This window comes from Engystomops pustulosus, chromosome 6, assembly GCF_040894005.1.
Source record: "Engystomops pustulosus chromosome 6, aEngPut4.maternal, whole genome shotgun sequence".
Classification (NCBI taxonomy): domain Eukaryota; kingdom Metazoa; phylum Chordata; class Amphibia; order Anura; family Leptodactylidae; genus Engystomops; species Engystomops pustulosus.
The window spans coordinates 183,663,932-183,691,610 of record NC_092416.1 but is presented as its reverse complement, the minus strand read 5'-3'; the positions used below and the strand labels follow the sequence as shown (position 1 = coordinate 183,691,610).

Genomic DNA, 27,679 nt, shown 5'->3' with positions numbered 1-27,679 from the left:
TCCGTGTAGTGGGAAGTGGGGAAAAAGTGGGAAAATTGCCAAAAAACCCCCCCCCATTTTGCAGCATTTTCTTGTGGGCTCTGTTTTACGCCTCGTCATGCACGCTCCAAATGACACCTCCCCTTTATTCTCTGGGTTGGTACGATCACATGTATACAAACATTTTTATAGGTTTATTTAGTTTTAAATACATTTTAAAACATTAAGATTTAATGCGTGGGCCTGTAGATAGTGTGTAATGTACAGTCTACAGACTGTAGACTACTTTTTTTCGATTGCTAAATTGCAATAAACTGGCGTTCATTTTCTATTCCAGGGTTTACAGCTGGGATTTACTGTTTTTATATCTGGACTTTTCACGAGGGGGGCCCTATTTCATAGTTTTTTTTTCTGGAACAGTTGAACATGGTGGAGACCTTTTTTTTTTAAATTTGTTTCAGATAACTCCTCCTACCAGATATTTGCATGTCATGATAGTTATTGATTATTCGATTGTTATTTTCTAAAACCTTCAATGTCACTTCTCCTTTAATAACTTCTTACAATATTTGTTCCTCAGTTTGTGTATCAGGGTGAAGATGTGAAGAATATTCCTGCTCCAGAGACATATGTGAGGGGCAATGACCAATGTAAGGAGGAGATTCGTACAGGTAACTGCCCAGGTGAGTAGTAACCACTAGATAAAGCAGAGATGAGTAATAACACAATAGACAACATGGTGACTGTCACAGCCACGGGTGCCCATGCGACCCATATTCCGTGTGCCTTACTCTGCCCCCGGAGCCTCCCTACCTGACTTACCTCTCCCGGGTCCAGTGGTGGCGTTTCCCCCACGGTGCCGGCTCTTTAAGATTTAATGGCCCAGCACGGTGACAATTGGTGCTGGCTGGCTGCCTCCCAAGATAAATTCCTGCCCCTTCCTGTGTTCCTTGACGAATCTTTGTGCCTCATAGCCTTAGAGAAAGCTTCCCTAATTCCCTAAGCGTTTATCCCGATTTCCTGTTGTGAGCTTGATTCCGTACCTGACCTCGCCCGTCCCGACCTTCTACTACCTCCCCGACTCCGATTCCGTGCTGCCTGTCCTGACCTATTGCTACGTCCCCAATTCCGATCCTGTGCTGCCTGTCTCGACCTCCTGCGTGTTCCCGACGAATCTTTACTACGCCTTGGCTGCCACTGCGGGAAAAGCTGTGCCAGTGGAACGACCTGGTGATACCCCACAGCAGCAAGTCCAATCCCCTTTGCGGCGGGCTCTGGTGAAAACCGGATACCACTTAGATTCTGGTCCCAGGTCATCGTCCGCGGGGGTCCAGAGGATCCTGACAGTAAGATCTGGCCATGGATCTCGATGAGGTTCCGCTACCTGTTCTGGTGGATCTTGCCACCATCGTGGCTCAGCAGACTCAGCAACTTGCCGTGCAAGGTCAGCAACTCGGACAAGTCTCTGCTATACTACAGCAGCTATTGTCATCCCAGCGGCAGCAGCAGCATCCGGGTTTCTGCGGTACCCTCCACTACTCCGGCCACATTATCTTCTGCAGAACCCAGACTGCGTACATCTTTGCCATCTAAATATGATGGGGATAACAAGTTGTGCAGGGGCTTTATCACTCAGTGCTCCCTGCACATTAAATTCATGCCTATGCAATTCGTCACAGAACGGTCTAAAGTGGCTACTCCTCTCTGGGACAGGAAAGACCTGGTCATGGCTAATATCACCACCTTCTTTGCGGAGTTCTGGTCCGTCTTTAAGGAACCAGCCTTGGCGTCTGCTGCTGAGACCACCCTGCTGAACTTGCATAAAGGGGACCCAATGGTCGGTGTTCTGCAGCCTGGCTTCTGAGCTTGCCTGGAAGGAAGCCGTGTTTGTTGCAACCTTAAAAAAGGGATTGTCTGGTCAGATCAAAGATGCCCTGTCTGCACGGGACCTTCCGTCTAAGTTAAGTGAACTAATGTCTCTGGCCACTCAGATAGACATCCGATTTACTGAGCGCTCTTAGGAGCAACGTCTGGAATAACCGCAAGTCAGGACCCGCTGTCTGCCACGCTTGGCTCCTGTCTTCCAAAGACCACCTCAGCTGTCTTCTGTGCCTGTTGCAGAGAAACTCATGCCACTGGATAGAGCTTGTCTATCTCCCCAGGAACATTCCAGACAAAGACAGGAGAATCTCTGCCTCTATTGTGCCAGCTCAGAGTACTTTCTTTCATCTTGTCCAGTACGTCCACAGCGTCCGGGAAAACGCCCGTGCCTAGGGTTCTTAGGTGAGAGCAAAGCTTCTCCTGGTCTGAATGTTCCTGCTCTTCTCAGTTGTGGAACAGGAAACCTGCTTCAAGTCTCAGCTTTCCTGGACTCTGGGCTCTGCAGGGAATTTCATGGATGCTGCCTTGGTCTCCCAGCATCACTTTCCTGTGGTTCGCCTAGGGAAGCTGCTGGTTATCTCTTCCGTCAGTGGACAGATTCTCCATGGGGCGTTGCACAAGGAGAGACTGTCATATAATGTGCTCCCCCGTTGTACGTCCTCAGTGCTTTTGGGCCTCCCATGGTTGCAGCAACATGCCTCGGTGCTCGACTGGCAGACTGGGAAAATCCTTTGCTGGGGACAAGAGTGCCATTCCCGCTGTCTCATGGCTCTTCACCCGGTGTCCATAATGTCTTCTGTGGACTCTCCCAAGCAGCTGGCAGGCCTTCCCGCTGCTTATAAGGATTTTGCAGATGTTTTCTCTTAGAAGCGAGCAGAGATTCTGCCAACGCAGTGCCCCTATAATTGTCCCATAGACCTGCTGCCGGGTACATCTCCTCCATAAGGTCGTGTATACCCATTATCTGTGCCTGAGACCGCGGCTACATCAAGTCAGCCTACATCAAGGAGAATTTGAAGAAGGGATTCATTCACAAGCTGTCTTCCCCTGCTGCTGCTGGATTCTTCTTTTTGGCAATGAAGGATGGTTCCCTCCATCCTTGCATTGATTACCACGGTCTCAATAAAGTCTCTATCGATGTGAAAAACCGCTACCCTTTGCCTCTCCATTCCAGTGAACCAAGCCATTCCAGTGAACCAAGCTAGATCTGTGGGGGGCATACAACCTCATTCGCATCCGTGAAGGCGACAAGTGGAAGACGGCCTTCAATACTCGTGACGGGCATTTTGAGTATTTGGTAATGCCCTTGGCAATGCCCCAGCGGTGTTCCAAGAATTCCTCAACAATACGTATCTTCAGAGACTTGCTCTACATTTGTGTCATTGTCTACTTGGATGATATTCTGGTGCTTTCTCCTGACCTACAGTCTTATCTGATCCACATCCAGCAAGTTCTCAGTCGCCTAAGGGCCAATCGCTTATATGCTAAGCTCGAGAAATGCCAATTTCATCAGAGTAGTCTTGCGTTCCTGGGATACATCATTTCTGACAAAGGGCTACAGATGGATCCTGCAAAGTTGTCTGCCATACTTCAGTAGCCTCGCCCAGTGGGACTACATGCCATACAGAGATTTCTGGGCTTCGCCAATTATTACCAGCAATTTATTTCACATTTCTACTCTCTTGTATCTCCCATTGTGGCACTGAATAAGAAGAACGCCAATCTGGGACTCTGGCTTCCGGCAGTTGAAGAAGCCTTCACTAAGCTGAAGTGTGCCTTTTGCCTCTGCGCCAGTTTTCTCACAGCCTGATACAGAGAAGCCATTCCAGTTGGAGGTTGACGCCTCATCCATCGGCCCTGGGGCCGTTCTTGCCCAGAAAGGCCTTAAGGTCGAACCCTCACCTGCGGCTTCTTCTCAAAGACCTTCTCAGCTGCCGAGAGGAATTATTCCATATTCCATAAAGCTTGCTTTGGAGAAATGGCGCTATCTTCTGGAAGGAGCTCATCATCCGGGCTATATCTACACTGACCACAAGAATCTCCTGTATCTCCAGACTGCTCAGTGTCTCAATCCTCGTCAGGCTCGCTGGTCCCTCTTTTTCTCGCGATTCAACTTCTTGATTCACTTCCATCCAGCCGAGAAGAGCTGATGCCCTCTCTCGTGCCTCTGATGTTGTTGGGGAAGAATCAGCTCCTCGTCATATCGTTCCTTCGGAACGACTGGTTGCTGCGGCACCTGTGGACCCACGGCTGCTCCCTCCTGGCAATATCTATGTCCGACCTGCTCTACGGAAGAGGATACTAACTCGGGGACATTGATCTTGTGTGGCAGGGCACCCTGGGGTGCAGAGATCTGTTGCCCTCCTATTTCATTACTACTGGTGGCCAGATCTGGTCAAGGACTTTGTGGGTTCCTGTGCTTCCTGTGCCCGTAACAAGTCATCACATCTCAAGCCAACAGGTCTGCTGCTCTTGTTGTCGATACCCAGTAGCCTGTGGACTCACATAGCCATGGACTTTATTACTCCCATCTTCTTCCGGTAATACAGTCATCCGGGAGGTGACGGATTGCTTCTCTAAGATGTCGCACTTTGTTCCTCTGCTAGGTCTGCGGTCCGCTCCACGCCTTGCAAGCCTGTTCTTCCTGCACATTATCCGGCTGCATGGACTTCCCCTGCACATTGTCTCGGACCATGGGGTCCAGTTTGTTTCCGGTTTCTGGTAGTCTCTGTACAGTCAACTGCAGGTTAAACTGGACTTCTCATCTGCGTACCATCCACAGTCTAATGGACAAGTTGAGAGGGTGAATCAGACCCAGGGATGCCATCTCTGCCATTTTGTCTCCGCCCGACAGGACAACTGGTCCACCCTGCTGCAATGGGCAGAGTTTTCCTAAAACTCTCTGGAATCTGCCGGCTCCACTCCATTTTTTGTTGTCTTTGGACGACACCCACACTCGCTTCTTCCTCTGTCTGAGTCGTCTGATGTTCCTGCCTTGGAGGATTTGGTTCTAGATCTCAAGTCCAACTGGGAGCAAACTCGAAAGTCACTACTTCAGGCCTCCACCCGCACCAAGACCCAGGCCAACAAGAGATGCAGGTCTCCTCCATTCTTCTCTCCAGGAGATAAGGCTGTCTTCTAGATACGTCCTGCTGAAGGTTACCCTGCTACAAGCTTAGTCCTCGCTTAGTCCTCGCTGAAGCACATCAATCCCGTAGCCTATAGGCTCTGTCTTCCTCCCACCATGCGCATCCTGAATTCCTTCCATGTCTCCCTTTTGAAGCCAGTCAACCTGAATCGTTTATCTCGGCAAGTACCACCTCCAGCTCCTGAGGCGCATTCCACTAATGTCTATGAGGTGAAAGACGTCCTGGGTATGAAGTTAGTCAGAGCTAAGCGGTTCTTTCTTTTTGACTGGAAGGGGTTCGGGACAGATGGAAAGGTCTTGGGTACCCGAGGACAACATTGTGGATCAAGCTCTTCTACACAGGTTCCTTTCAGTCCAAGAAGAGGGGGAGGCCACAGGGGGGGGTACTGTCACAGCCACGGGTGCCCATGCGACCCATATCCCGGGTCGTGGGCACAACCGAGTTCCTTACTCTGCCCCCGGAGCCTGCCTGCTTGCTGAGTTACCTATTCTGGTTCCAGTGGCGGCAGCCTCCTCGCTTCCCGTGGTCCGGTGTGCATGTCCACGTCTCCTAGGGACCGCAAGTGCCAGCTCTTTACGATTTAAAGGGCCAGCGAGCTGATAATTGCAGCTGGCTGGCTTCCTGCCAAGATAAATTCCTGCCGCTTCCTGTGTTCCCTGCCAGATCTTTGTGCCTCATAGCCTTACAGAAAGCTTTCCTGATGCCCTATGTGCTTATCCTGATTTCCTGTTGTGACATCGATTCTGTTCCTGACCTCGCTCCTGTGCTGCCCGTCCTGACCTTCTGCTATGTCCCTGACTCCGATTCCATTCTGCCTGTCCTGACCTACTGCCACGTCCCCGATTCCGATCCTGTGCTGCCTGTTCCCGACCATGAGTTTGCCTGACAAATCTGTACAACGACTTGGCTGCCACCATGGACAAAGTCAAGCCTGTGGAACGACCTGGTGGTACCATGCCGCAGCAAGTCCAACACACTTTGTGGCGAGCTCTGGTGAAAACCAGTACCACTTAGATTTTGGTCCCAGGTGCTTACGTCATCATTCACGGTGGTCCAGAGGATCCACTACCTCCGATCCTGACAGCAACATAGACTAGAAAAGCTGGAAGGTGAGTGCTATGAGGGTCAGGAATACTGCTCCCCAGGGCCTCGGAGGAAGAGACTGGGATGTTACATCAGTAGTAATACAGAACCTTATGGTAAGCAGGAAAGTCATAGCCACCATGGGCAGACAAAAAATGCTGCATGTACTGGGATTGCTGATATCACACAAATGTTCTGTGATACATCTTCAGAGTTTTCTTACCACAACCAAAGTTAAAGGCATATTTTATAATGTTTTATCCTTCACAGATGACAACACCAGGAGCTCAGAGGAGCATCTGATATCATCACATGTTACAGCAGGTGATGGTTGTATCACACCAGATACAACTGAAGATCATGAGAATATCCCAGATGTATCCTCAGACCTTCACACCCAAGATGCATCATCTGCTCCTATTAAATGGGTCCTTTCTACTGAATCCTTAGAAATGGTTAAGGAAATGACATCAAGTTTAGCAAGTAGGAAGCTTTATATTGTTAAAGCAGATCTTCAGGGAAATCAGACAGGAGAGAAGCAAATTTCTTGTTTAGAATGTGGAAAATGTTTTAGCCAAAGATCAGATCTTGTAAGTCATCAAAGAACCCACACAGAAGAGAGGTCATTTTTATGCTCAGAATGTGGAAAATGTTTTAACTACAGATCAGATCTTATAAGACATGAAAGAAGCCACACAGGGGAGAAGCCGTTTTTATGTTCAGAATGTGGGAAATGTTTTAGGCAAAAATCAGGTCTTGAAAAACATCAAAGAACTCACACAAGGAGGAAGCCATTTTCATGTTCAGAATGTGGGAAATGGTTTGCTCAAAAAAACCATCTTCTTCAACATCAACAAAGTCACACAGAAGATAAACAATGTTCATCTTCACATCGGGGGAAATTCTTTACTCAAAATTTGTATCTTTTTCAACAAGCACAAAGTCGCACAAGGAAGAAGCCATTTCCATGTTCAGAATGTGGGAAACGTTTTCTAAGACGTTCAAATCTTGTAAGACATCAAATAACCCACGCAGGGGTGAAGCCGTTTTTATGTTCCGATTGTGGGAGATGTTTTGCTCAGAAATCACATCTCGATCAACACCAGAGAAGTCACACAGAGGAGAAGCCATTTTCATGTTAAGATTGTGGGAAATGTTTTGCTTGGAAATGTAATCTTCTTAAGTCCTCACACAGTGGTAAAGCCAGAATAATGTTATTAATTTAATTAAAATAATGATTATTATTATGTGAAATGTTGAAGCCACAGATCACATCATTTTACCGAGAACAAACCAAGGAGAATTATGATGTAATACAAGACAAGTGTACAGAACTTTATATTACTAATTCATGCATCTGTAATATTTGTAAGAACATGATACCAAACATCAACATACATTTGCTTCTAAAATATATAGTTCTTATTTAGCCCAACCGTTAAGGAACTTTCCAACCATAAATTTGTCATGACCCTCATTTTATCATTCTTTTTAACTTTCTCCTCTTTTTCACTTTGCTGTATCTATATATCACATTGTGATAGATATAGATTTCCGCTATAACCTTCTCCAGTATTGTGGGCCCGGTCTGCTCCGTCCCTCCAAGCCCACTTTTTATAAGTCGGCATGAAGCAGGGGGGGGGGGGGGGGAGAATACTTCCTGATAATTCAATGGAAGGTCATATAGTGGTAGTACTGGTTCCATCAGACCTAAATGGGTTTGCACACCGATTAAGACTCCACTTCCATTAGGAGATCTATTTATCCTCCCACCTTGGGGTCCTAAGTCAAATTGGAAGCCAGGTTGGTGATTTTACCACTCTCTAAAGACCTGGTTTAGACATACCAAATTATGTCTCTGAGAGCTCCTTAGAAGTAGCGCTGTGTGTCATAGAAAAAACTGTGCTTCAAGAGATTATAGTGATGGTAAGAAATTCAACTCCAGAGCCTTTGACACAGGACCCTCCTGCTAAGACCATTCTGTATGTCATGTTTCCTGTAAATACCTTCTGACCTGCAACTGCATTCTAATGCCATATATATTTGAGTGTAAGCCAACTATAGTATAAGCCGAGTTTGGAAAATGCATTGGTCACAGCCCCAGTATATAGCCAGCCAGCAAGCTCCTGTAGTATATAGCCGGCAAGCTCCCTGTAGTATATAGCCAGCCAACCCCTGTAGTATATAGCCAGCCAACCCCTGTAGTATATAACCAGCCAACCCCTGTAGTATATATAGCCAGCCAACCCCTGTAGTATATATAGCCAGCCAACCTCTGTAGTATATAGCCTACCAGTGTCAGGGCTCTGGGTCAGTGAACCCCCTGGACCACCGCGGATGATGACACAAGCCGACACCTGGGACCGGAATCTAAGTGGCACCCGGTCTTCACCAGAGCCTGCTGCAAAGCAGGATGGTCTTTCTGCGGTGTGGTGCCACCATGTCGTTCCATAGGTGCGACTCGTCCGCGGTGGCAGCCAAGGTCAAAGTAGCAATACAGTAGACAGTCTCGGAGTCTGGAACAGGCAGATAGTCAGGGCAGAGATGCAAGGTCAGGGTCAGGTCTGGGGTCACAAAAGGAGGTCAGAGCAGGAACACAAAGAATGCAGAGAAGTAGCTTTCTCAATGGCATGTAGCACAAAGATCTGCCGGGGGTTGATGGGAGCAGCCGGTTTAAGTAGGAACCAGGAAGTGGCCAGCGCCAATCAGTGGTTCACTGGTTCATCTTCGAGAGCCTTCGGGATGGAAGCAGGAGCGTGAAGAGGTGAGTGAAGGCCGGGGAGGACACCGCGATGGAGATGGGCCCGAGGCCTCCCCCTTTTCTTGGTCCCAAGAAATCTCTGGAGGAGACTACGGTCTAGAATAGTCTCCTCTCTTCAGGCCTGAACCCGTTCCAGTCAACAAGGAAGAACCGTTTACATCTCACGGTCTTCATGTCCAGTACCTCTTTAAGGTAGACATCCGAGGAATCAGCCTCTGGAGCAGGAGGAGATTGCTTAGAGAAGCGGTTCAAGATGACAGGCTTCAGGAGGGAGACATGGAAGGAGTTCGGGATGCACATCGTAGAAGGAAGGGGGAGCTTGTATGCCACTGGACTGATGCGTTGAATAAATTCAAAAGGGCCATGGAATCAGGGACCAAGCTTGTAGCTAGTTATCTTCAGCTGGACAAGAACCTCCGAGGGAGTAGACAGAGGAAGAGGAGGACAAGTGATTCGGCCATAGACCACAAAGAAAGGTGCTCCTCCAGCAGGCCCAGAATCCAGAGAGTTATAGGAGAATTCAGCTCATGGTAGCAGACCGGACCAGTAATCTTGACGGGCTGAGATGAAGTGGCGGAGGTAACAGCCCAAATTCTGATTCACCCTTACTACTTGACCATTCAATTTGATTTGACAGAAGAAAAGTCCAGTTTTACTTGCAGCTGGCTAAACAAGGAACACCAGAACTTGGACACAAACTGGACACCTCGGTCGGACATGATGTGTTGAGGAAGTCCATGCAGCCGGAACATATGCTGGAAGAACAAATTGGCCAGACATGGGGCAGAGGGAAGGCCTGGAAGAGAAACAAAATGGGACATCTTGGAAAACTGGTCAGTCACCACCCAGATTATGTTATGTTATTATGTTCAGAGGACGGAGGAAGATCAGTGACAAAGTCCATAGCCACGTGAGACCATTGGCGACTGGGTATCGGTAACGGAAGCAACAGGCCAGCCAATTTCAGGCGAAAAGGCTCATAACGGGCACAGTCACTGCAAAATCATCTTTGACCAGGTCAGGCCACCAGTAGTAGCGGGAGATCAGGGCCACAAAGCATTGCACCCCAAGGTGCCCAGCCAGACGCAAAGAATGTCCCCAAAACAGAAAATTCTTCCGACATACAGGTCCGACATACTTCTTTCCGGGAGGAAGCTGCTGGAGATCCACCAGAGTGGCAACAACCATTTGTTCAGGAGAGATAATATGCCGAGGGACCAGCTCTTCTCCAATGACATCAGAGGCATGGGAAAGAACATCCACCTTGACATTCTTCTCCACAGGATACAAATGGATCTCCAATAGAGTAATTCCTCCCAGCAGGAGAAAAAGTCTTAGAGAAGAAACCGCATGTGAGAGTATGGCCCTTGGGACTTTCTGGGTGAGCACCACCCCTGCACCTACAGAGGATGTGTCAACCTCAAGATGAAAGGGCTCCTCAGTGTCAGGCCTGGAGAGAACTGGAGCTTCTTCAGCAGCTGAGGGCCAGGCACGGGGATTGGCACCCTTCTTGGTGAGTGCCACAATGGGGGACACCAGATTGGAAAAATGCAGAATAAACTGCCTATAATAGTTCGTAAAACCCAGGAACCTCTGTATGACTCGTAGACCTTTTGGGCATGGCCACTGGAGAACTGCAGACAGTTTAGCATGATCAATCTGGAGACCTCGGTCAGAGATTATATAGCCGAGGAAAGGAAGGCTCCGTTAGTGAAACTGACATTTTTCCAGCTTGGTGTAGAGACGATTAGCCCGGAGTCGGCCAAAAACTTGTCATATGTGGGACTGATGGGTTTTGAGGTCTGGGGGAACATCAAGATGTCTTCCAGGTAGACCACGACACACATATACAGCATATCTCTGAAGATGTCATTCACAAATTCCTGGAAGACAAATATTAAAGAGGCAAGGAGTGTGCCACAGGACACTAAAAAGTACTATCTGATAAATCTTTATTGTACTCCAACTCCAACAAATTATAAAATCACTTAAAAAGTACAAAAGTACAACCGGACAATTCCATCAGGAAAGCTGTGTGCATAGCCGTGACCGGATCACCTCTGCCCCAAAGAGGGGTAGCCCAGGTCAGGGCCTTCCTGGAGAGGAGACAATGACAATGAATGCCACCTTGGAAAGCTCATTGACAAACTGAGACCGCATGAGTTCTATGCACAAGGAGCACTGGGTAATAAAGCCCCTGCACTGCTTGGAATACCCATCATACTCATCAGCTGTAATATACAGCTGACAGCTGCTGCTTCAGGTGCTGTTCGTGAGCTGGCGCCAGAAGTCCAGGTGAACGAAGGGGTTAATATAGAGCTCCCCTTAGACTGGGGTCACATAATGTTCTTATATTTTTGTGTTTTAAATCCAATGCAAATGCATTGTGTGAAACACATCAACCTTCTGGCTCATTAGCATAATTTTAAACATTTATTTTAGAAGAAAAGATTAAAAATATAAGAAGATTTCTACAGTCACAGTCCTTGGATCTATGCGTAAGTGTTCCTGGTATATCATGCCTGATATTGGTGCTAGATCCAGAATGTTGTCTTCAGCCTACCAGGATCTCTCTTCTGGCTCAAATCCCTTCCAGTCGATAAGGAAGAACCGCTTTCCTCTAACCGACTTCATGCCCAGGATATCTCAGAGAGATTGGTGGAATCAGCCTGAGGAGAAGAAGGAGTTACTTGCTGAAAAAAAGCGATTCAGGATGACAATATGCTGAGGAAGTCCATGAAGCCAGAAAATGTTGAGAAAAAACAAGTAGGCAAGACGAGGAGCAGATGGCAGACCCAGCAGAGGAACGAAGTGGGTCATATTAGAGAAGCGGTCTGCGAACACCCATATGGTTTTACCGGAAGATGATGGAACATCCATAACAAAGTCCATGGCTATGTGAGTCCACGGGCAGCTGGGTAATGGCAGTGGCAGGAGCAAACCTGCTGGCTTGAGATTTGAAGACTTATTTCAGGCAAAGGAAGTGCAGGAACTCATAGAGTCTTGTATGTCCTTGACCAGACCTGGCCACCAGTTGAAATGAGAGTTGAGAGCGACAGATTGCTTCACCCCAGGAGAGCAATGTCCCCAAATGAATATCTTCTTCCGAAGAGTAGGTACGTCATAGGTCTTGCTAGGAGGAATCTGCCGTAGATCCACCGGATAGATGACAAAAAGCAATTCAGGGAGAACGATATGTCGAGGAGCTGGTTCTTCCCCTATTGCATCGGAGGCCCGAGAGATGACATCAGCTTTGACATTCTGCTGGGTGGAAATGAATCAGGAAACTAAAGCGAGAGAATAAAAGGGACCAACGAGCCTGTCGTGGATTAAGACGTTGAGCAGTCTGGAGTTATCGAAGGTTCTTGTGATCTGTATAAATACAGACCGGATGATGAGCTCCTTCTAGAAGATAACACCACTCTTCCAAGGCAAGCTTTAGGCCAAAATCTCCCGATCCCCTATGGAGTAGATCCTCTCTGCGGCTGAGAAGGTTAGTGAGAAGATGCCGCAAGTGAGAAATCGGATCGTGGGACCTTTCTTGGTGAGAAAGGCTCCAGCTCCAACTGAGGAGGCATCAACCTCCAGCAGGAATGGTTTCTCTGTATCAGGCCGAGTGAGAACAGGAGCAGACTTAAAGGCAGAATTCAGCTTAGAGAAAGCTTCTTCAACCACCGGAGACCAAAGCGTTTTTCTTGGTCAACACAACAATTGGAGTGAGGAAAAGTTCGTTATAAACTGCCGTTAGTAATTAGCAAAGCCCAGGAATCTCTGAAGTACCACTGGCTGAGGCCACTGAAGAACTGCAGATAATTTCGTGGGATCCATCTGTAGTCCTTTGTCAGAGATGATCTAGGTCTAATTTGGTAAAGACCTTGGCTCCACCTAGGCAATCGAAGAGTTCCTTGTTCAGAGGCAGTGGGTAGCGATTCCTCATGGTAGTTTTGTTTAGACTACGATAGTCTATGCAAGGAAGGAGTGAACATCCTTTTTGGCCACGAATAAGACAACAGCACCATCAGGAGAAGAGGACTAGTATATGAATCCCTTCTCCTTCACATAGGCTGTCATAGCCGCGGTTTCGAGGCACCAATAGTGGGTACACCCGACCCCGTGACAGATGTGCCCAGTACATGGGTTGCAGGGGCACATGTGACACGCCTAATTGTGAGGTCACCAATTGCATTTAAAAATGCAGGTCAGTCATTATGATCTTAGGTCTCTGACTAACTTGGATCCATTTCTGCGGTCTGTGTGGCACACTCCTCTTTCATTCCAAGGCAACAAAACTCAGCCTGTGCTACTTGAGTATTAATCTAACAGGGGTTTTATTGCAATGGTCAGCTATTATGTCAGGATTCAGGGGTAGTGGACCCACTGAACCACCGCAGATGACGACGTAAGCCGATACCTGGGAGCAGAGGTTGAGTGGCACCTTCTTTTCACCAGAGCCCGCCGCAAAGAGGGTTGTACTTACTGTGGAGTGCTACCACCAGGTATCTCCACAGGCTCGACGCGGTACAGAGTCGTGAGGCAGAATCGTGGTTGGGGACAGGCAGGAGGTCAAGACAGGCAGCACAGAATAGAGGTCAGGAGCAAGGCAAAAGGTCAGGGCTGGCAGCAGAGTAGCAAAGTCAGGGACGGAACCTGGGTCACAACAGGAAATTAGGATAAACTCATAGGGCAAGGAATACAGCTTTTTCAATGGCATAAGAGCACAAAGATCCGGCAGGGCATGAAGTAAGAGGTTGGATATCAAGTTGCCAGATGGCCAGCACTAATTAGCAGCATGATGGTCCTTTAAATCTTGCAGAGCTGGACAGAGCACGCACTAGCAGTTGGAGATAAGTGTCGGACTGCAGGACCCTTCACTGGATCATGGGGATGTGGGTGACACTGCTAGCATGGAGCGGCACACAGAGGAGCACGTGTGACATGAGACATGGCTTGCAGGGGCACCTGTGACATATTAAAATAATATCTCCTTCTCTAAGTCTAGGAGGATCCCTCAAGCGATAAAAGATGTTGCATGTGTTATAACAAGCTTCCTGAATCTTACAAGTATTACACAAGTGATTACTCGTGTTAAATCCTAAAGGTGCAAATATCTTTAAAGCTGGACGAGTTACATTCAACGATTAAGGATGCTGTCTTCTATGGCAGGACTTTAAACCACCAAATAAGAGGTTTAAAACTAATGAGGTCTGAATCTCACCACAATTTGGACAATGTCTGCGAATATGCAACAATTGTTCTACTACACAGGAATTTAAGATCCAGGAGCATGACTTGCGGTATGAGTTAAGGGAACGTAGGTACCCAGAGTACTTCCTACGGAAATTGGTGTGTCATTTCACTGGATCGATCCTAATCTGTAATGCTCCTAGAATTACCTATAGCAGTGGCTGTAATGTTAATGACCAAATAGTACAAAGTCACTATACTAAACCCCCTCCACCCTCATTATGGATAAATAGGTAGATTCATGGTTGCTTTCATTGTAGCCGGTCACGTAGCATGCAAAGTCATCACCAGCAAACAAGGCAAGAGCAATGTGACAGGGCAAACTCTATTCGGAGATTCAATAATTGTATCTCCAAAGGTGTTATTTACATGGCCACCTGCCGATAGGGCAAGAAATACGCAGGTAAAACATTCAGAGGATTCCGTCGGCACGTTTGTGACCATTTAGGTGACATAAAAAAAAAAAACAGATAAACCCTTATCTAGACATATTCAAAACGAACATCATGGAAATGCAATGGGTCTAAAATTCATAGGGGTTGTGGTGGTGGATGGGCACTGGGACCACATTCTACTCAAGAAGGGCGCCCAGTGGATCTACCACCTCAAAACACTGGCTCCTTAGGTTTTCGATGAACAACTTAGTTTTGTTTCTTTCATGTAACTACTTCCACCTTCCGTTTGTGCATTACCAGCCTTTATGTAAAGGTTTTTGAGTTCTAGCTACATAAATATATTGCCCCTCATTACTTTCTGAGATTTGGCTAGACTTATTCTAAATCCTCCATTATTTTGACTCTCTTGCATCGTAACTATCTACTCCCTTCTTATAGGCACATAGGGCAGGTCCTGTGTTGTGACTCTTCTGCCCTTTCACCATAGTCCCCTTCCCTCCAAAAGTTGTCAAAACCACAGATCTTCCACTTGAAGATGCTGCAAAATTGAAGGACTCAATGGATTGAAATTTTATTCAGTCTATGGAGCTTTATGGCGTCCTGTAGAAGACATAGGGGCTTATTTACTAAGGGTCGGGGATTACACTTTTGTCGGACTGTTCGCCGGTTTCGAGATTTGCGCAGCTTTGACAGGTATTTAACAGAGGGTGGCGCTGGGTTTGTTTCGCACGTGATTGTTTTTTTTTGGTGCAGCTGCAGTGGCTTTCATTTGCCATTTTCTAAATTCTAAATCATTGCGTTTTCAGGCAGATAGATTTACCACCTAAATTAGTGGCTGAATAACAGTTCCCATGTGTCAACTTTACATTTTCATAATTTTTTGAAATATCAGGATATAGAAGTGCATGCGGTATGTGGAGAACGTAGTAGTGCAGAGGATGTAGTAGTGCACGCCGTGTGTGGAGGGGGTAGTAGTGCACGCTGTGTGTGGAGGGGGTAGTAGTGCACGCTGTGTGTGGAGGGGGTAGTAGTGCACGCCGTGTGCGGAGGATGTAGTAGTGCACGCCGTGTGCGGAAGATGTAGTAGTGCACGCCGTGTGCGGAGGATGTAGTAGTGCACGCCGTGTGCGGAAGATGTAGTAGTGCACGACGTGTGCGGAGGATGTAGTAGTGCATGCCGTGTGCGGAGGGGGTAGTAGTGCACGCGGTGTGTGGCGGGGCTAGTAGTGCACGCCGTGTGCGGAGGATGTAGTAGTGCACGCCGTGTGCGGAGGATGTAGTAGTGCACACCGTGTGTGGAGGGGGTAGTAGTGCACGCAACTTGGGGACTTGCTACTGAGACTATAAACCTTCTAACATTCGTAAAAAAAGAGCAAAGAACCTGAGACCCAATGTTACATTAGCCCCCCCCCCCCCCAATGTGTCACCAGGAAACAATCTCAAAATCATTTACATAAGCAAAAGTGTTAAAAAGTTATTAAGACACGAAGAGACACCGACAGATGTACAATAAGAAACGGCTGAGCCTTCACATGTAAACTGGCTGCACCCTGAAGGGGTTGAACAGACAAAAAACTGTGTCACAATTAATAATAACAATACTGTAGTCTTGTGTCTTCTGCCGGTTATTACACAACAACACAAATCTCCTCACATGGCCCCACCCCTGCTACACTTCCTGGAGCCTGACTCCTTCCACACATGTGACTAATCACATGGTCATGACATCATCACAGGTCCTATCGCTTCTCCACCAGCAGAAGATGTGACCAGTGCGGAGGAGGGGACAGGAATGGGAGAGGGGACACCCGGCATCTGCCCGGTAACTGCCACAAGCTACAAATGTTGTTATTATGTGCTACAACTGTTTATAGCTTATGGAAGATTAACACCACAATAATACACTGATGTACCCTCTCCATCATAGAAAAACTTATATTCTAATCCATAGTTAAACCATGGACACAACATCTGTCACTCATCAGTATCTCATCTTTGTTTTTCTTTAGATTGAATAATACTATAATTTTTACATGATACTTTATATGTTTTTACCTTGTCTTATCTTCTTTCTCTTCAGGATCAGACAATGGACAGAGACACGAGGGTGGAGAGAATGTTCCAGCTCACCCTAGAGATTCTCTTCTATATTACTGGAGAGGTGAGAGATTGTGATGAGGTCACATGACATCATTATCTATGGGAATAACAGATGATAGGACTGGAGAGGTGAGAGATTCTGGAAATGTATGGAGGGATATTTATCAATGTGTCTCTCCATAACCAGGATTACACAGTAGTGAAGAAGACCTCTAGTGGGCGCTGTCAGGCCCCTGTGTATGAAGGACGGGGGAGAACCCTGAGCCCAATCCCGGCTCCTCCACCTCACCCCCTGATACATGATGACATCAATGAGCAGAAGATCCTAGAAGTCACCCACAAGATGATGGAGCTGCTGACTGGAGAGGTGACACTGCTGGGAATGCTGGGACATTATACAGTAACGCTATGAAGGGATCTGGGTGATGACGGGATCATTGTGTGTGTCAGGTTCCTATAAGGTGTCAGGATGTGGCTGTCTATTTCTCCATGGAGGAGTGGGAGTATTTAGAAGGACACAAAGATGTGTACAAGGACGTCATGATGGAGGACCACCAGCCCCTCACATCAGCAGGTAATAGACAGGACTAAATCCACACGTCCTTTCATTATCTGTATGGAAAGAAGGAATTCAGTCTCTGGATGTGTTTCCTACAGGTAGATCCAGTAAGAGAACATCACCGGAGAGATGTCCCAGTCCTCTTCTTCTACCACAGGATTGTTCAGAGGAGAAATATGTCCCACAGGATCATCAGGTAGATGGAGACTACATGACACATTCGCTGATCTGATGAGGTTTATTATATCCAAGTTAGGGGTGTAATGATCACCGTTGCAGGGGGTGCCACTGGGCCCGTCAGAAGGGAAGGGCCCACGCTGTGGCTGTTTCATCTGTGACTCCTCTTACATTTATGCTGGCCTACAGCCATAGCTGCGATAAAATCTCTGCATCCGCTCTGGATTTCTATTATTGCTTTCGGCTGTATCGGTGCTGTCCTCTGACACCACCAAAAGCTGAGACAGAGCAGGAAGTGATACTGTTTACAGCAGGAGCGCACTGTACGACAAGTAAGCGTCCTAGTGCCGGTAGCATAATAATGTCATCACATTGCCAGTGTCAGGTGTGTTGCTTCGTGTTCTACAGGCAAAAGCTCAACATCCATGGGAGGAACAGGGGAAAGGTGAGTATCTTCTTTAGAAGAAACAAAGAAAAGAGACACGGTCAATTGATGCCAATGTCCTGTCAGATATTCCAGTAGTTTGCTGGAAATGACAGACTACACCTCCCACAGTAATACAATAAGAAAATGTGAACAGTAGCTTATAAAACATAACTCTTAATAAACCCAAATATAAATGATAGTAGCAACACCACACCGGATGATGCCCATAATAAAATCACACACCAACTGAAAGAAAAGATATTGACCTAAATACTCCCCACCAGAACTTAGGATAAGTAAATAAATGGTTAGGTCTTACCAATCTTTATGACGAAGGACGCTCATCTAGAGCTACACAAAGGGTCAATGGGAACACACCAGGTCAGGAACAGGATGCCAGCACTGCCCCTAGTCGTCCCTATGCCTACAATATCCCTAACTCCCCAAAAATTGACCCTAGGATGCCCTAGAAAATGGAATCCAAATTTAAATGAAAGCAGGAAAAGGGGCTGCTGCATAAATAAAAACTTGTCTTATGTGCCCTTTTTGTTCTCCTTGGAGGCAAGAATAAAAGGGCACCCTTTTTTGATTTTTGTGTTTTCATAGTTTGCTCCCTTCCTCTAAAGATTCACGTTTTGCCGTGTACAGAGCTGTATGAGGATTGATGACCTCCCCTTTATTTTTATAGGTTTATTTAGTTTTAAATACATTTTAAAACGTTAAAATTTAATGCGTGGACCTGTATATAGTGTGTAATGTTTTGCGGGACGGGACATTTTCTTTACCAACATTCTACAGACTGCAGAAATCTTTTACTACTTTTTTTTCAATTGCTAAATTGCAATAAACTGGCGTTTATGTTCTATTCCAGTGTTTATAGCTGGGAATTACTGTTTTTATATCTGGACTTTTTGGGGGGTTTTTTGGAACAGTTGAACATAGTGGAGACCTTTTTTTTTAAATTTGTTTCAGATAACTTCTCCTACCAGATATTTGCATGTCATGATAGTTATTGATTATTTGAATGTTATTGTCTCACTTCTCCTTTAGTAACTTCTTACAATTTTTGTTTCTCAGTTTGTGTATCAGGGTGAAGATGTGAAGAATATTACTGCCCCAGAGACATATGTGAGGGGTGATGTGCGATGTAAGGAGGAGATTCCTACAGGTAACTGCCCAGGTGAGTAGTAACCACTAGATAAAGCAGAGATGAGTGATAACACAATACACAACATGGTAACTGTCACAGCCACGGGTGCCCATGCGACCCATATTCCGTGTGCCTTACTCTGCCCCCCGAGCCTGCCTACCTGACTTACCTCTCCCGGCTCCAGTGGCGACCTCCTGGCTCCCCACGGTCTGGCGCGTGCATTCCCGTCTCCTAGCACGTCCACGTGCCGGCTCTTTAAGATGGCCCAGCACGGTGACAATTAGCGCTGGCTGGCTGCCTGCCAAGATAAATACCTGCCCCTTCTTGTGTTCCCTGATGGATCTTTGTGCCTCATAGCCTTAGAGAAAGCTTCCCTGATTCCCTGTGCGTTTACCCTGATTTCCTTTTGTGAGCTCGATTCTGTACCTGACCTCGATTCTGTACCTGACCTCGCTCCTTTGCTGCCTGTCCTGACCTTCTACTACGTCCCCAACTCCGATTCCATGCTGCCTTTCCTGACCTATTGCTACATCCCCGATTCCGAACCTGTGCCGCCTGTCTCGACCTCCTGCCGGATCCCAACGAATCTTTGCTACGCCTTTGCTGCCACCGCGGGAAAAGTTGTGCCAGTGGAACGACCTGGTGGTACCACACAGCAGCAAGTCCATTCGTTTTGCGGCGGGCTCTGGTGAAAACTTGGTACCACTTAAGATTCCGTTCCCAGGTCATTGTCCACGGGGTTCCAGAGGATCCACTACCTCCAATCCTGACAGTAAGATCCGGCCATGGATCTCGATGAGGTTCCGCTACCTGTTCTGGTGGATCTTGCCACCATCGTGGCTCGGCAGACTCAGCAAGTTGCCGTGCAAGGTCAGCAACTCGGACAAGTCTCTGCTATACTACAGCAGCTACTATCATCCCAGCGGCAGCAGCAGCAGAATCCGGGTTCCTGCGGTACCCTCCACTACTCCGGCCACATTATCTTCTGCAGAACCCAGACTGCGTGTATATATGCCATCTAAATATGATGGGGATGACAAGTTGTGCAGGGGCTTTATCACTCAGTGCCCCTGCACATTTAATTCATGCCTACGCAATTCCTCACAGTGGCTTTCATCATCAGCCTCCTCTCCAGGAAGGCCCTGGCATGGGCTACTCCCCTCTGGGACAGGAAAGACCTAGTCATGGCTGTTATCACCACCTTCTTTGCCGAGTTCTGGTCCGTCTTTGAGGAACCAGCCTGGGCGTCTTCAGCTGAGACCACCCTGCTGAACTTGCGTAATGGGGACTCAATGGTCGGTGTTCTGTACCCTGGCTTCTGAGCTTGCCTGGAAAGAAGACGCCTTGGTTGCAACCTTTAAAAGGGATTGTCTGGTCAGATCAAAGATGCCCTGTCTGCACGGGACCTTCCGTCTAAGCTTAGTGAACTAATGTCTCTGTCCACTCAGATAAACATCCGGTTTACTGAGCGCTCTTAGGAGCAACGTCTGGAATAACCGCAAGTCAGGACCCACTGTCTGCCACACTTGGCTCCTGTCTTTCAAAGACCACCTCAGCGGTCTTCCATGCCTGTTGCAGAGGAACTCATGTCAGTGGATAGAGCTTGTCTATCTCCCCAGGAACATTCCAGACGAAGACTGGAGAATCTCTGCCTTTATTGTGCCAGCTCAGAGTACTTTCTTTCATCTTGTCCAGTGGTCCACAGCGTCCGGGAAAACGCCCGTGCCTAGGTTTCTTAGGTGAGAGCAAAGCTTCTCCTCGTCTGAATGTGCCTGCTCTTCTCAGTTGTGGAATAGGAAACCCGCTTTTCTGTGGTTCGCCTAGGGAAGCTGCTAGTTATCTCTTCCATCAGTGGACAGATTCTCCATGACCTGGTCCAGTATCGTACTGGGCCCCTGTCTCTGCAAATTGGGGCGTTGCACAAGGAGAGACTGTCATATTATGTGCTCCACTTTTGTACGTGCTTTTGTGCTTCCCATGGTTGCTCGACTGGCAGACTGGGGAAATCCTTTGCTGGGGACCGGAGTGCCATTCCCGCTGTTTCATGGCTCTTCACTCGGTGTCCGTAATGTCTTCTGTGGACTCTCCCAAGCAGCTGGCAGGCCTTCCTGCTTATAAGGATTTTGCAGATGTCTTCTCTTAGAAGCAAGCAGAGATTCTACCACCGCACTGCCCCTATGATTGTCCCATAGACCTGTTGCCAGGTACATCTCCTCCACAAGGTCGGGTATACCCATTATCTGTGCCTGAGACCACGGCTACATAAAGTCAGCCTACATCAAAGAGAATTTGAAGAAGGGATTCATCCACAAGCCGTCTTCCACTGCTAGTGCTGGATTCTTCTTTTTGGCAATGAAGGACCATCCTTGCGATCCCTCCATCCGTGCATCGATTACCACGGTCTCAATAAAGTGACTGTGAAAAACCGCTACCCTTTGCCTCTCATCACTGAGCCAAGCTGGATCTGCGGGGGGGCATACAACCTCATCCGCATCCGTGAAGGCGATGAGTGAAAGACGGCCTTCAATACTCGTGACATGCATTTTGAGTATTTGGTAATGTTCTTTGCAATACCCCAGCGGTGTTCCAAGAATTCCTCAACAATATCTTCAGAGACTTGCTCTACATTTTGTGTCATTGTCTACTTGGATGATATTCTGGTGCTTTCTCTTGATTAACAGTCTCATCTGATCCAGATCCAGCAAGTTCTCAGTCACCTAAGGGCCAATCGCTTATATGCTAAGTTCGAGAAATGCCAAGTAGTCTTGCGTTCCTGGGATACATCATTTCTGACAAAGGGCTACAGATGGATCCTGCCAAGTTGTCTGCCATACTTCAGTAGCATCGCCCAGTGGGTCTACATGCCATAAAGAGATTTCTGGGCTTCGCCAATTATTACCAGCAATTTATTTCACATTTCTCCTCTCTTGTATCTCCCATTGTGGCGCTGAATAAGAAGAACGCCAAACCGAGAGTCTGGCCTCCGGCAGCTGAAGAAGCCTTCACTAAGATGCCTTTTGCCTCTGCGCCAGTTCTCACACAGCCTGATACGGAGAAGCCATTCCAGTTAGATGCTGACGCCGCATCCATCGGTACTGGTGCCATTCTCGTCCAGAAAGGCCTTAAGGTCGAACCCTCACCTGCGGCTTCTTCTCCAAGACCTTCTCAGCTGCAAAGAGGAATTATTCCATATTCCATAAAGCTTGCTTTGGAGGAATGGCACTATCTTCTGGAAGGAGCTCATCATCCGGTCTATATCTACACTGACCACAAGAATCTCCTGTATCTCCAGACTGCTCAGTGTCTCAATCCTTGTCAGGCTCGCTGGTCCCTCTTTTTCTCGCGATTCAACTTCTTGATTGACTTCCATCCAGCCGAAGAAGAGCTGATGCCCTCTCTCGTGTCTCTGATGTTTTTTGGGGAAGAATCAGCTCCTCGTCATAGCGTTCCTTCGGAATGACTGGTTGCTGATCTCCTGGCAAGATCTATGTCCGACCTGCTCTTCGGAAGAGGATACTAACTCGGGGACATTGCTCTTGTGTGGCTGGGCACCCTGGGGTGCAGAGATCTGTTGCCCTCATATTTCATTACTACTGGTGGCCAGATCTGGCCAAGGACTTTGTGGGTTTCTGTGCTTCCTGTGCCCGTAACAAGTCATCACGCCAGCAGGTCTGCTGCTCTTGTTACCGATACCCAGTTGCCTGTGGACTCACATAGCCATGGACTTTATTACAGATCTCCTATCTTCTTCCGGTAATACAGTCATCTGAGATGTGACAAATCGCTTCTCTAAGATATCCCACTTTGTTCCTCTGCCAGGTCTGCGGTCAGCTCCACGCCTTGCAAGCCTGTTCTTCCTGCACATCTTCCTGCATGGACTTCCCCTGCACATTGTCTCGAACCGTGGGGTCCAGTTTGTTTCCCGTTTCTGGTAGTCTCTGTACAGTCAACTGCAGGTTAAACTGGACTTCTCATCTGCGTACCATTCACAGTCTAATGGACAAGTTCAGAGGGTGAATCAGACCCTGGGATACCATCACTGCCATTTTGTCTCCGCCTGAAAGGACGACTGGTCCACCCCGCTGCAATGGGCGTTTTCTTACAACTCTCTGTAATCTGCCGGCTCCACTCCATTTTTTGTTGTTTGTGGGGACACCCATGCCCACCTCTTCCTCTGTCTGAGCCGTCTGATGTTCCTGCCTTGGAAGATTTAGTTCAAGATCTCAAGTCCATCTGGAAGCAAACACAACAGTCACTACTTCAGGCCTCCACCCGCACCAAGACCCAGGCCAACAAGAGATGCAGGCCTCCTCCATTCTTCTCTCCAGGAGATAAGGTGTGGCTGTCTTCTAGATACGTCCGGCTGAAGGTTACCCAGCTTACCAAGTAAGTTCCTCACTCTGCCCCCGGAGCCTGCCTGCTTGCTGAGTTACCTCTTCTGGCTCCAGTGGCGGCAGCCTCCTCGCTTCCCGTGGTGTCCCCGTCTCCTGGGGCGCTCGAGTGATAATTGCAGCTGGCTGGCTGCCTGCCAAGATAAATTCCTGCTACTTCCTGTGTTCCTTGCCGGATCTTTGTGCCTCATAGCCTTACAGAAAGCTTTCCTGATGCCCTATGTGATTACCCTGATTTCCTGTTGTGACATCGATTCTGTTCCTGACCTCGCTCCTGTGCTGCCCGTCCTGACCTTCTTCTGTGTCCCTGACTCCGTTTCCACGCTTCCTGTCCTGACCTACTGCCACGTCCCCAATTCCATTCCTGTGCAGCTTGTCTCGACCTCCTGCCTGTTCCCGACCACGAGTTTGCCTGACGAATGTGTACTACGACTTGGCTGCCACCATGGACAAAGTCACGCCTGTGGAACGACCTGGTGGTACCACGCCGCAGCAAGTCCAACACACTTTGTGGCGGGCTCTTGTGAAAACAGTTACCACTTAGATTCCGGTGCCAGGTGCTTACGTCATTGTTCACGGTGGTCCAGAGGATCCACTACCTCCGATCCTGACAGCAACATAGACTAAGAAAAGCTAGAAGGTGGGTGCTATGAGGGTCAGAAATACTGCTCCCCAGGACCTCGGAGGAAGAGACTGAGATGTTACATCAGTAATAATACAGAACCTTATGGTAAGCAGGAAAGTCATTGGGCCACTATGGGCAGACAAAAAATTCTGCATGTACCAGGATTGCTGATATCACACAAATGTTCTGTTATGCATCTTCAGAGTTTTCTTAACACAACCAAAGTTAAAGGTATATTTTTTTATCTGTTTTATCCTTCACAGATGATAATACCGGGAGCTCAGAGGAACATCTGATATCATCACATGTTACAGCAGGTGATGGTTGTATCACACCAGATACAACTGAAGATCATGAGAATATCCCGGATGCTTCCTCAGACCTTCACACCCAAGATCCATCATCTGCTCCTATTAAATGGGTCCTTTCTACCGAATCCTTAGAAATGGTTAAGGAAATGACATCAAGTTTAGAAAGTAGGAAGCTTTATATTGATAAAGCAGATCTTCAGGGAAATCAGACAGGAGAGAAGCAAATTTCTTGTTTAGAATGTGGAAAATGTTTTAGTAATAGTTCTCAACTTTATAGACATCTGAAAAGTCACGCAGGTGAGAAGTCTTTTCCATGTTCAGAATGTGGGAGATGTTTTAGCCAAAGATCAGATCTTGTAAGTCATCAAAGAACCCACACAGAAGAGAGGCCATTTTTATGCTCAGAATGTGGAAAATGTTTTAGCTACAGATCAGATCTTGTAAGACATCAAAGAACTCACACAGGGGAGAAGCCGTTTTCATGTTCAGAATGTGGGAAATGTTTTAGCCAAAAATCAGGTCTTGAAAGACATCAAAGAAGTCACACTGGGGAGAAGCCATTTTCCTGTTCAGTATGTGGGAAATGTTTTACTCAAAAAAACCATCTTCTTCAACATCAACAGAGTCACACAGAAGATAAACAATTTTCATCTTCACATCGGGGGAAATTCTTTACTCGAAATTTGTATCTTTTTCAACATGAACAGAGTCACACAGGGGAGAAGTCATTTTCGTGTTCAGAATGTGGGAAATGTTTTCTAAGACGTTCAAATCTTGTAAGACATCAAATAACCCACACAGGGGAGAAGCCATTTTTATGTTCATTTTGTGGGAAATGTTTTAGCAAGCAATCAACTCTTAATCAACATCTAATAAGTCACACGGGAGAACACCCCTTTTCATGTTCAGAATGTGGAAAATGTTTCAGCGACAAATCAACTCTTAATCGACATTTTAAAAGTCACACAGGGGAAAAGCCATTTTCATGTTCAGAGTGTGGGAAATGTTGTAGCGACAAATCAACTCTTAATCGACATTTTAAAAGTCACACAGGAGAGAAACCATTTTCATGTTTGGAATGTGGGAAATGTTTTAGCGACAAATCAACTCTTAAACGACATTTAAAAAGTCACACAGGGGAGAAGCCATTTACATGTTCAGAATGTGGGAAATGCTTTGCTCGCAAATCACATCTTTTTATACATCAAAGAAGTCACACAGGGGAGAAGCTATTTTCATGTACAGAATGTGGAAAATGTTTTGCCCAGAAACCACATCTTGATCGACATCTAATAAGTCACATAGGGGAGAAACCGTTTTCATGTTCTGATTGTGGGAGATGTTTTGCTCGGAAATCACATCTTGATCGACATCTAATAAGTCACACAGAGGAGAAGCCGTTTTCATGTTAAGATTGTGGTAAATGTTTTGCTTGGAAATGTAATCTTCTTAAACATCAAAAGTCCTCACACAGTGGTAAAGCAGAATAATGTTATTAATTAAATTAAAATAACAATTATTATTATGTGAAATGTTGAAGCCACAGATCACATCATTTTACCGAGAACAAACCAAGGAGAATTATGATGTAATACAAGAAAAGTGAACAGAACTTTATTTTACTAATTCATGCATCTGTAATATTTATAAGAACATGATATCAAACATCAACGTACATTTGCTTCTGAAATATATATTTCTTATTGAGCCCAACTGTAAAGGAACTTTCCAACCATAAATTTGTCATGAGCCTCATTTTATCATTCTTTTTAACTTCCTCCTGTTTTTCACTTTGCTGTATTTATATATCACATCGTGATAGATATAGATTTCTGCTATAACCTTCTCCAGTATTGTGGGTCTGGCCTTCTCTACTCCATCCCTCCAAGCCCACTTTTTATAAGGTGGCATGTAGGTGGCATGAAGTGGGGGGGGGGGGATCGTTGGGCACAAACGTGCAGGATCCCGCGAAATCCCAAACATCTTTGACCAGGTCAGGCCACCAGTAGCAGTGGGAGATCCGGGCCACAGAGCATTGCACCCCAAGGTGTCCAGCCAGATGAGAAGAATGTCCCCAAGACAGAATCTATTTCCGGAGTGCAGGTCCGTCATACGTCTTGTCGGGAGGAAGCTGTCGGAGATCCACCGGAGTGGCAACAACCAGTTGTTCAGGAGAGATAATAAGGGACCGGCTCTTCTCCAATGACATCAGAGGCATGGGAAAGAACATCCACCTTGACATTCTTCTCCGCAGGATGGAAATGGATCTCCAATAGAGTAATTACTCCCAGCAGGAGAAAAAGTCTTAGAGAAGAAACCGCATGTGAGAGTACGGCCTTTGGGACCTTTCTGGGTGAGCACCGCCCCTGCACCTACAGAGGATGCGTCAACCTCAAGATGAAAGGGCTCCTCAGTGTCAGGCCTGGAGAGAACTGGAGCTTCTTCAGCCACCGAGGGCAAGGCACGGGGATTGGCACCCTTCTTGGTGAGCACCACAATGGGGGACACCAGATTGGAAAAATGCAGAATAAACTGCCTATAATAGTTTGCAAAACCCAGGAACCTCTGTATGACTCGTAGACCTTTTGGGCATGGCCACTGGAGAACTGCAGCCAGTTCAGTATGATGCATCTGGAGAGCTCAGCCAGAGATTATATAGCCGAGGAAAGGAAGGCTCCGTTGATGAAACTGACATTTCTTCAGCTTGGCGTAGAGACGATTAGCCCGGAGTCGGCCGAGAACTTGTCGTACGAGGGACTGTTGGGTTTCGAGGTCTGGGAAAACACCGAGATGTCTTCTAGGTAGACCACGACACACGTATACAGCATATCTCTGAAGATGTCATTCACAAATTCCTGGAATACAGCTGGAGCATTACATAGTCCAAATGGCATCACAAGATACTCGAAATGTCCATCAGGAGTGTTAAACGCTGTCTTCCACTTGTTACCCTTGCGGATCCAGATGAGATTGTAGGCCCCACCAAGATCCAACTTTGAGGACACCTTGGAACCACGCAGATGGTCAAAGAGCTCTGTGATCAACGGCAGGGTGTAACGTTTCTTAATTGTGACCTTGTTAAGCCCACGATAGTCTATACAAGGACAGAGGGAAACGTCCTTCTTGGTCACGAAAAAGAAGCCTACACCAGCAGGAGAGGAGGATTTGCGTATGAAGCTTCTCTGAGGGTCTCTTTAATATACTCTGACATAGCAGCAGTCTATGGATCTGAAAGAGGATAAACACGACCTCTAGGAGGAGAGGCACCTGGAAGGAGATCCACCGGACAAATATGTGTGGTGGCAAAGTCTCTGCTTGTTTTTTGGAAAACACATTGGCAAAGTCCTGGTACCCAGTAGGTAGACCCTCCAAAGGCTTGGGAGTCATGGAGGAAGCCAGAACAGTAAGAGGTGCCACCATGCAGTGGGAGAGACGTTCTGGTCTGTA

The 27,679-nt window shown here is 47.0% G+C and overlaps 2 protein-coding genes across 2 annotated transcripts in view; both read left to right on the top strand.

Moving 5' to 3' along the window:
* Positions 1 to 27,679, top strand: part of LOC140065435 (uncharacterized) — a 255,509-nt gene that overhangs the window by 3,020 nt on the left and 224,810 nt on the right. The gene's annotated exons all lie outside the window — the stretch shown is intronic.
* On the top strand, positions 17,690 to 25,981 carry LOC140065236 (uncharacterized). The gene is made up of 3 exons (XM_072112837.1): positions 17,690 to 17,773; positions 18,833 to 18,935; positions 24,185 to 25,981. The coding sequence occupies exons 1-3, from the start codon at positions 17,690 to 17,692 to the stop codon at positions 25,642 to 25,644; spliced, it is 1,647 nt and encodes a 548-aa protein (XP_071968938.1). The 3' UTR covers positions 25,645 to 25,981.